At 40.8% G+C, this 10783-nt stretch overlaps 1 protein-coding gene across 1 annotated transcript; it reads right to left on the bottom strand.

The window, feature by feature from the left end:
- LOC109456262 (beta-defensin 121) lies at positions 1-1363 on the bottom strand. Its single transcript, XM_019748468.3, has 2 exons — positions 1250-1363; positions 1-214 (listed from the first exon to the last, which is right to left on the bottom strand). Exons 1-2 carry the CDS (start codon positions 1305-1307, stop codon positions 42-44), a joined length of 231 nt encoding a protein of 76 aa, XP_019604027.1. The 5' UTR covers positions 1308-1363; the 3' UTR covers positions 1-41.
- Positions 1364-10783: the final 9420 nt, after the last annotated feature.

Genomic DNA, 10783 nt, shown 5'->3' with positions numbered 1-10783 from the left:
TTTAATAGAATGATGTTAGACTCAAGATTGGATAAGAGATGTCAGACTGCAGAAGGTTCTCGCAGGCTCCCAGTTGAGTTTGAGGATCCTGTGTCGACAGGTACATACTTGGGATGGACACAGCACTTAGCCTCAGCATTGCATAGTATGTAGAATACTTCACTCTCTTCACACATGATTCTGCACTTTCCCAACTTACCCCAACACTTCGTGACTGAAATTAAAAGGGAAGAAGGGGGAAGGGTTAGTCTTGAAATAAAGCAGAGGGCTGGGGAAGGGGGAGGCCAAAGCCAGTAGAGAAGACAGTAGTGAGGGAAAGAAGGAGCTATGTGGGCAGGAAGCCCTCATGAGGCATTCTCCAGGTTTAGGGGAAATTATAGGCCACTATCCTTTCTTTTCCCATTTGTGTCCCCAGTCATGAACTCAAAGTCCTCCCTACCCAATGGCCTGGGACCTACTAGGCAGCTGCCCCTGGCTAGCTCCCTTTGGGGAGTCAAGGGGTCTCCCTCTCTCCAGGGCTTCACCTCCTCCATACTATAATGTACCCAGTTGCCCAGTATCAATTCGTTACACTTTCCCTTTGCCCTTTGGTGTCCTCTGTGACCACATCAATGAAAGGGGACAGGAATCTCAAATACACCCATCTGGACACCTGCAAGTCTTCTAGGGTATCCATAAAACTCCCAAGAATGTCACACTCTCCTCTCTACAACATCCTAGGGCTTTTCACTGGTCTTAACCAGCCAAGATGATTAGGAACAATTGCTCTGGAGAACCTACTACCTAAAGCAGCCCAGATAAATTGAGGTGGCCTGAGAGAATGGAATCAGAATACTTAAACAATCAGAAATTCAGGAACCATTTTCATGGAGGCAACAAGAGATCAAAATTCAACACCCCCTCCCCCGCCATGACCCCCAAGGAATGTTTTCGAAAAGCTCCCATTTTCTCTATACTCCATGCCTAAGTCTCTCTCCTCCTTGTACTCTGCCCCCAAAGTCATGTTCGACTTCTTCTAAGCCAAACAGAGAGAAATTCAGGGTGGTCAACTAATGGGACTGGAAAGATCAGTTAGTACCAGAGAACTCAAACTTTCCTTTGACTAGAGAGACCATCTAAAGGCCTCTGTGGATCCTGTGAGGCCACTCTCCCAGCCCAAGATGTTAGATGCCCCACCCATCCCTCCAGAGTTCCCTGAACAAGCATCAGGTTTCCCGACCCATGTCCCCTTGGGAAAGATTCTGTTTACCTGGGATGACCTGGGCTAGTGGCAGGGTAACAGTCAAAAACAAAAGAATGAGCTTCATGAATGATGGGAGAGAATCGGAGGCTTCTGGTCTGGCAAGTCGGGCAGAGGTGTCCATTCTGGGCAGTCCAGACTGGTATTTATTGCCCCAAGGAGCGTGACAGAGCCATGATCAGTGAACCAGAAAGAGAACAGTCACTTAATATTAGATAGGCAAGTAATCCACCACACTGACTGAATGGCTATTATTGGATACACCACCCTCTCCCGCACTTCCAGAGGAGACAGGGAGAGGGGGAAGAGAAAGTAACAAAGAGAACACACAGTCTTGTCTTTGAGGCGTTTAATAATACAAGCAGGAAGGCAAGTAGGGGGGTGTTATTTCATTTCTGGTCCATGAGGGAAGAGAGGGAGAGAAATACTTCTGTGTTCCTTAGGTTCTTTACAGCAATAAGAAAATCTTAAGATGTCTCATATGTTGGTGGTTCATTTTAAAGATACTAAAGGAAGGGCAGAAGCAGAGGAAAATATCTTGATAGCTCCACGGCTATCACCCCTGGAAACTAAAATGTCAGCATTTGCAGAGTGGAATGCGCAGGAAGGCCACAAGACCTCACTTTTCACAGTGCATGTTTATTAAGAACAAGTAGCATCCTCCTAGATGGCAAAGGAAAGGCCTTTTACTACCATTGTGGCGTTTCTTATAAGGTACGGTAGATTGCATTATTGACCCCAATTCTTCACCCCTACTTGAATCCACATTTTTGCCACCATCTCATCCTAGGAGGAATGTGCTTCCCTGTCCCTTTACTTTTGTCTTGGCTGTGTGACTTGTTTTAGCTGACAATATATTGGCAGAAGTGACAATATGCCAGTTCTGAGCTTAGGCTTTAAGAGACGATGACTATTTTCACTTGCCCTTTTGTGCCTCTGCCATCGCCATAAGAACAACCTTCCCCATTGGTCCAAAGACAAGGAGAGCTAAGTGGAGCAGAGCCATCCCAGATGGCCCACAGGTCTACAGTGAGAAATAAAGCTGCCCTTTCCACTCCAGCCTCAAACAGAGCAATCCAACCAGACTCCAGTTTACCTGCTGTCACATGAGCAATAAGAAAGGCCTGCTATCTTAAGCCACTAATACCTCAGGTCAGCAGATAGATCAGAAAAGAATCACATGCTTTATAGCATAAAATTGGCAAGGTCCATCATTTCAAAATGGACAGAAACAAAAGCGTACTAATAGGAGGGATATCTTCTTTCTGATACTGAATAAGACTGTTGTCTCCAAGGAAAATTAATGCTCTAGACCAGGGATCATCTGACTTTTTCTGTAAATACCCAGATAGTAAATACTGTAAGGTTTGTAGGCCATACAGTTTCTGTCACAACTACTCAACTCTGCATTTGTGGCATGAAAGTACCATAGATAGTATGTAAACGAATGGATGTGGCTGTGTTCCAATCAAACTTTATTTAGAGACACTGAAATTTGAATTTCACATAATTTTCACATGTCACTAAATATTATTCTTTTGATTTTTTTCAACTACTTAAAAAAAAAAATTCTTATCTCCTGGGCCATACAAAATAAGGCAACAGGCTGGATCTAGACTGGCAAACACTAGAAAGCTAAACAATACCAAGTAGTGTCCAGGAAACGGGGATAGAGTAATACTCATGTACTCCTGATGGGCTATAGATCAGAAGCAGAATGACTGTGAATTTCATAAAGTCTCAGGACGTCTCATTTGCTTGAATGCTTGTGAGCCGTGGGAATTCTACAATGTTCTAGGTAAGGAGGAGAAACCAGGTTGCAATCAGGAAACAGTAAGTAAGTACTTCCGGTAAATTATCTGAAGAGATCCCAGTAATCTGTTGTAATTTCTTAGTTCATTCTAAATAAATATTCACTTTTGGATCTAATTTTGAATTTTTAATTCTGTGTTCTTCTTAAAAAGAATCTCAATATCATAAAAATGTCAGGCCCCACAGAACCTAGATCTTCCTCTGAGATGGAGGCAGCCATTCTGGGGAGGTATCTAATGACATTTAGTCCAATTAAGTGTAAGCATTTGTTCTGACCCAGAAATTCCACTCCTGGGTACATGTCCCAGAGATATCCCCACACACATCCATAAAGGAATGATGCACAAGAATGCCTATTAAAGCAAGGTTCATAGTGGCAAGGAGTTGATATCAACTCCATCACTGGGACAATTGAAAGGTAAAATGTAGTGGATGCACACTGTGGAGTATTACGTAGCAATTGTATACTAGGGAATTCGATGTACACAAATAAATATGGATGGCTGTTTAAAACAGTGCTGGTTGTAATGTTATCACCACTTTGGAAAACAGTTTGACAGTTTCTTTTAAAGGTAAACATACTCTTATAATACAACCCATCAGTTCCATTCTTAGGTGTTTATCCAAGATAAATGAAGACATATGTCTTTACCAAAAATTGTACATGAATTTCCAGAGCAGCTTTATTCATCATACATAGAAGCAACCTAAATGTCCATCAACTAGTAAACAAATAAATTGCAGTATATCCAGACAATAAAATACTACTCAGCAATTAAAAAGAATTCAGTGCTATTACACATGGTATGGAAGAATTTAAAAAGCATTCAACTGAGTGAAAAAAGCCAGGCCAAAAGAGAATGTGATTGTATAAGTCCATGTGTATGAAACTCTAGAAAAGACAAATCCAGTCTACAGTGACCGTGGGACTGGTGAGAGGAGCTGGGCATTGACTGAGATGGGACGTAAGAGAACTTTGCGGATGATGGAAAAGTTCTATACACAGGTGTGAAAACTCATAAAACTTGTTCACACCTAAAATGGGTGCGTTTTATTTTATGTAAATTATATCTCAATAAAGTTGACTTTAAAATCTAGTCCTGATTTTTTAAACTAAGCAACAGAATGAGGTATATAACATAAAACCACTTGTGTAAAATAAAAATGAGTTATTCACATTAAGGAGGCACAAATTAAAATATTGGAACATAGTTGTCTATGTGGGACATGGATGGGAGTGATTATGGGATAAAAATAAATAAGTCAGTAAAATAAAGCAAGAGAAGGGCTCCGCACAAGACAAATAAAGGCAAATATTTTTCTTTTCTTTTTTTTAATTTATTGGGGTGACATTAGTGAATAAAATTATATAGGTTTCAGGTGTATAATTCTATAATACATCACCTATATATTGATTGCATTGTGTGTTCACCACCCAAAGTCAAATCTCCTTCCGTCACCATATATTTGACCAATGGTGACAAATTTGCCAAAAGTAATTAACTCAATCCTTGACAGCAAAGGACTAAAAAGAAAGGGGGAAAGTGCTCTATTGACAAGGGGCTCACTTCTAAGAATTGCTAGTGAGGAAATCAGCCCGCTGGACTGGAACTCATTTCCTCTCATTCCAGAAAGGCTGCAAAAAAGAAACCTGAGGTGCCGTTTGAATTGACACAGCCCAAGGCAAGACCAGAGGCCACAACTTGGTCCACTCTTGAGGAAGGGGAGTGTTTCTAATTAGAAGAGCAGGGTACTGGGCAGATAGTCTTGAAAGGCTGGAGAGAGAAGAGAGCAACTCGTAGGGGTATGATTCTTAGAGAAGCCTGCGTCTAGACAGGACTTCCTTTGTACATCCAAAGAATCCTTAGTAGCACCAAGGTTCTCCTACACTGAACTCCTGTTCCGGGATCTACTTCTCCTCCAGTAAAGAACTCTGTCATAGCTCTACATGTTTATCCTTGTGGATACTGATTAGAAGAATAAGGTGGCCTAATGAGGGGATGACCTGATTCCATTATGTGCATTACTTAGTAGGTTGGTGCAAAAGTCATTGCAGTTTTTGCCATTATTTTTAACGTTTTAAACTGCAATAACTTTTGCACCAACCTAGTAGGAAAATCAACAACAGTTTTCAGCAGTAGAGGAGACTCTTAAAAGACTCCTTCCCATCTGGCACAGGGTACTGCAAGACAAACTGCCCTGATTGCTCTACAAGCTGAGTAGGGCCTCCCCCACACCTGAGCTACGTTCATCTGCATCTCTGGGGTGTTCACCATTCTTAAGGGTCACCTCTCCTCCTCCTTATTTCTATTTCGCCATGGCTCTCATTCAAAGCTCTCCAAGAAAATGATCTGATTAGCTAAAAAGAATCTGATTCATTCGCTAATAGAGATAAACCATTATAAAAGGTCAGAAAACTATGGAACAACCTCCATTACTGATGTCTGCAAACTTGAGCTTTTCTTTGCTGTCCAGCATGAAAATATGTACTTGATGAGTGGGGTGAACATTTGTCAGTGAGAAAAGGAGCGAAGAAGTTATGGAAGCAGAACAAGAAAAATAAGAAAGGAATAAATATCTGAGGGAGGAATGTGTGCTTTCCAGACAAGATTACAGAATTGGAAAGAAGGAGTCTACAAGTAGTCCATTATCTAAAGACGTGGAAAGGTAGGAGGTATTCAGTAGGAAGGGGTTTGCACTAATGGGTAGACTTTGCTGTGAAGTGTCCAGCAGCGCAAAATCCCCAGCCTGAAAGTGTACTCAGTAACCTGACCTTGAGGCCAATCAAACGTGCTTGACCCCTTTAAATAGGCTCCTGCAGTGATGTGGTCCTTTACTTAACATCTTGTGCCTTTTTTTCCTGAGCCTGAAGTGGGTACCACTGCCGTCTGTGGCCGAGTGGAAGATAGGATGGTATCTGATATTCAGAAAACTCTGTGTCTGTTTCCTGCCTGACTATTGACTCTTGCTTTGACCCAGTGTAAACTATGAGCCTCCCTCGTTGGAGAGTGCCTCTCCTAGAAAACGAAGTTTCTTATGCTTCCAGTGAATTTATCCCATCTTGCCCAGGACCCTTGCATTCCCTTCTCAGTTTTCTGCCACCCACCCTGTTTACTCTCTGCTTCCAGTACTGCAGCAGAGGAAAGGAAATACATCTACATGTCACTTCTCTGTAGTCTTCGGTGGTAGAAGACATCGGGGGTAGAAGACATCGAAAAAGGATGAAACAATTGACCCAAATAAGCTTGGAGATTTTTCTGACTTTGTATTACATTCCAACTCCCTGGATCCTGGTGCTACATGCAATTAGCAATGGCAATGGATATGTTGGGGTTTTGTCTTCAAATTATTTTAATGATGTTTAACAGTCTATCACCAAAGAGCATAAGCTTTGGAGGCAGACAAATCTGAATTAAAGTCATCACTTTGCCACTTATTAACCAAGTGAGTGAACAAGTCAACTAAGGTCTCTGGGACCTCAGTTTTGTCTTCTCTAATACAGAGATAATACTACTGACCTCAGAGGTTTGCTGTGAAGCCTAAATGAGGAAATGCTTGTAAAACACATAGACCAATGGCTGGTGCACTGGAAGCCCTGGTGACTGGTAGCTACTGTTATTTTCCTATGAATTCTCACCTTCCTTGACTCCTGGAGTATTTGACTATTGACCTCTTTCCTCCCTGAAACTCTTCTGGTTCCCCCTCCTTATTAACATAGTCAATATTCAATAAAAAGGAACAAGGATTGTCAGTGATTCAGAGACTGCTCACTGTGCTTCTGCAAATCCAGGTTGAAAATTTCAAAGCTTTGGGTTTCCAGTCTGAGACCCAGAGTGCTTACCCCGCATCCAAGCTCAAGGACAGGTCTTTCTCCTCTGTATCTGGAGTGCGTACAATGTAACTCTGTTTAAGCTCCAGTGAGAGATGAGAAAGGAGGTTCCCAACTTTTTATCAGAGCGCGTTTCCAAGCTTATCCCTGTTCCTAGCTCTCCTTTTGCCTCCCCAGGATGTCTTCACTGGCTCCTTATCTTTACTGTGACTTAAATTTTTCCAGAAGCTGTTCTTTCCCTCAATCCTTCATTTCATGTGTCTACTTTCCCAGAAACCAACCATTGCTCTCTCCATGTGGGTCATGTTTCCATCCCTCCCAGGATACCCTTCTCTAACCACCCCCTTCCAAAACCACCAGGCCATTTTCAGTTTCCCATGGACTGAGAACTAAGGTGTTGGGGAAGTGGTGGCAGAAGAACTATCTAAGAGGGTTTCTGTCTTTAAAATGTTTACAGTTTCCTTAAGAAAACGAAAAGCAAGCATTTTTAAATGAACTTCATATCCTTCCAAAAATACTCAAGTAATTTTTGCTAAATAAATTGAATCATGATTAAGTATCTACTATATACAGGGTACTCTCTTGAGCACCAGAAATATAGAACAGTGTAGGATACTGTCCCCCATTCGTCAACTATATTAGGATACACTAGGTTATGATACAGTAACAAGGAAAAGAACCTCGGTGGCTTATAAGAACAAAGGTTTGCTTTTCCCCATGCCACAAATCCATTGCAAACAGCCACTCCATTTTTGCTGATCACCATGGCAGAGGAAAAGAGAGTTCTAGAGGGTCTTGAACTGGCTGTTATGTGCCCTGCCCTTGGAAGTAATGTGTAACTCATAACTACGACAGTGACATGGCCCCATCCAACCACAAGAGGGCCAAGAAGTTCAATTCTACCCCGGGCTTGGAATGCAGAAAGTCAGAATAATATGACGGATAGCATTAATGACCTCCAAATATAAAATCACAGTTGTCGGGCAGAATAGCCACATAAATAGAAACAATACAAAGTAGCCTGTGATGAATCAAAATAAGAAAATATATGGCAGTATAACAGAATGTGGAGACAAACACCAAAGGCCAGGGTGGGTCAGGAAAGGCTTCATGGAGAACCTTCTCCGTACCTAAAGGAAGATAGATTTCAGAGAAATGGCAAAGAGGGGGAAGGAGGGAGAGGGTAAGAGAGGGCATTCCAGTTAGGGGAGTTGTGGGAATAGAGGAGTGGTGGCAGAAATACTTGTAAGCCATTTGAAACCAATGAAAATATTGCATGGCTATAGCTGGGAGTTCATGCACCATATAATATTGGAGAATTGCATAGCAGTAAGGTTTTTAAAGTTCTTGAATGCAAATCTAAGATACTTAGACTTGGTTCTTGTGTCAAAATCAAGAAATTAAGGGAGACAGCTGTGACCCTAGCAACAACACCCACAGCGGCTGGGGAGGGGGCTTGGACCCATGTAGGAGTTTGGCCAAGGCATCCACTAATGTTGACTGTAATGGTGATAATAAAATAATAGCACGCATTTCAAAAACGTATTGTGTCAGTTACACAAAGTAACAAAGATTCTCTCCTTGACCAAATTCCACTCAGGCTTCCCTGAACTCTTTTTCAACTATGTCTCAAATTTTGGACTTCTGTGTTTGTCTCTTCATTGTCCAATTTTGGCAAGAATTCTGGAAATTGAATTAATCAATCATGCCTACATGATGAAGCCTCCATAAAAATCCCTAAAGTTCCAAGGGCTTCTAGACTGATGAACATGTCCATGTGTCAGGAGGGTGGCATACCCACACTTCGTGGAGACTGAAACTCCTGCACTCCGGATCCGTCCAGACCCTGCCTATGTGTCTCTTCCATCTGGCTGTTCACCTGTATCCTTTATTGTGTCTTTTATTACATAATAAACTAGTAAACGTAAGTAGGTGTTTCCCTGAGTGAGTTCTGTTAGCCGTTTTAGCAAATTATCAAACCCAAGGAGGAGGTCAGGGAACTCTTAATTTACAGCTGGTTGGTCAGAAATACAAGTGACCAAAAAAAAAACAAAACAATCCAATTAAAATATGGGCAGAGGACCTGAATAGACATTTCTTCAAAGAGGACATGCAGATGGCCAACAGACATGAAAAGATTCTCAACATCACTAATCATCAGAGAAATGCAAATAAAAACCACAAGAAGATTATCACCTCACACCTGTCAGAATGGCCATCATCAATAAATCAACAAATGTCAGCAGGAATGTGGAGAAAAGGGAACCCTCATGTACTGTTGTTGGGATTATAAACAGGTGTAGCCATTATGGAAAGCAGTATGGAGGTTCCTCAAAAAATTAAAAATAGAATTACCTTATGACCCAGCAATTCCACTCCTGGGTATTTATCCAATGAAATCCGAAACACTAATTCAAAAAGATATTTGCACTCCTATGTTTACTGCAGTGCTATTCACAATAGCCAAGATATGGAAACAACGAAAATACCCATCAATAGACGATTGGAAAAAGAAATTGTGGTATATATAATGCAGTATTAATCTGCCATAAAAAAAGAAAGAAATCTTACCATTTGCAACAACGTAGATGGACCTAGAGGGTATTATGCTAAGTGAGATAAGTCAGATAAAGAAAGACAAATATATGACTTTACTTATATACGGAATCTAAAGAACAGAATTCATGAACAAACAAAACAGAAATAGACTCATAGATACAGAAAAAGAACTGATGGTTGCTAGAAGGGAGGGGGTTGAGGAGATGAGTGAAAAAAGTGAAGGGATTAGGAAGTACAAATTGTTAGTTACAAAATAGTCACGGGAATGTGAAATACAGTATGGGGAATACAGTCAATAATATTATAAAACTATGTATAGTGTCAGATGGCTACTAGACATATCGGGGGATCACTTCATACATTATATAAATGCTTAACCAATACTCTGTTAGTCTGAAACTAATATAAAATAATATTGAATATTAAAAATATATATAGTCACGGAATGTAAAGTACAGCATAGGGAATAGTCAATAGTATTGTAATAGCTATGTACGGTGACAGATGGGTAGTAGACTTGGCGTTATCACTTTGTGAGGTGTGTGACTATCTAATCACTATGTTGTTTTGTACACCTGAAACTAATAATAAAAAAGTTAATTATATATTTTTAAAAAGAACATAAGTACAAGTACTGGGGACTTGCAATTGTTATCCGAGGTCGGTGCAGTCTTATGGGCCTGAGCCCTTACCTTGCAGAGTCTGACACTAACTCCAGAGAGAGAGCATCAGAACTGAATTGAATTGTAGGATACCAGCTGGTATTGGAGAATTGGTCAGTGTGGGGGGAAAAACCCACACATTTGGTGACCAGAAGTGAAGTGGTATGAGTCATACAGAGAAGAAACAGAGTTTTTTCTTTACAACATTGTTGGTGATATTAGGCATTATTCTCTTCAGTCTTACCTCCCATTCCATAGGTTGCCTTTTCATTTTGTGGATTTCTTTTTTGTGTGCAAAGGCTTTTTAGTTTGATGTAATTCCATTTGTTAATTTTTGCTTTTGTTGCTTATGCTTTTGCTGCCATCTGTAAAATCAATGCCAAGATCAATGTCAAGGAGCTTTATCCTTAGGGTTTCTTCTAGGAGTTTCAGGGCTTCAGGTCTTACATTTCAGTCTTTAATCCATTTTGAGTTAATTTTTGTGAGTGGTGAAAGATAGTGATCAGTTTCCTTCTTTTGCATGTGAGTACCCAGTTTTCCCAACACAGACTATCTTTTCTCCATTGAGTATTCTTGGCTCCCCTGTTAAATATTAGTTAACTATGTATGTGTGGGTTTATTTCTGGACTCTCAGTTCTGTTCCACTGGTCTATGTGTCTGTATTTATACCAGTATTATACT

Source organism: Rhinolophus sinicus, chromosome 13 (assembly GCF_057876585.1).
Source record: "Rhinolophus sinicus isolate RSI-liver-muscle chromosome 13, RSI-T2T, whole genome shotgun sequence".
In the NCBI taxonomy this organism is placed as follows: domain Eukaryota; kingdom Metazoa; phylum Chordata; class Mammalia; order Chiroptera; family Rhinolophidae; genus Rhinolophus; species Rhinolophus sinicus.
The sequence above is the reverse complement of the archived record's forward strand: the minus strand, read 5'-3'. Positions and strand labels throughout refer to the sequence as shown.

What these genes read in the sequence shown, in the direction of transcription:
- LOC109456262 (XM_019748468.3), bottom strand. Translation starts at nt 1,307, where the DNA reads ATGAAGCTCATTCTTTTGTTTTTGACTGTTACCCTGCCACTAGCCCAG. An exon ending in ACTAGCCCAGGTCATCCCAG is followed by an intron (nt 215 to 1,249) that starts GTAAACAGAATC and finishes TTTTAATTTCAG; the next exon opens with TCACGAAGTGTTGGGGTAAG.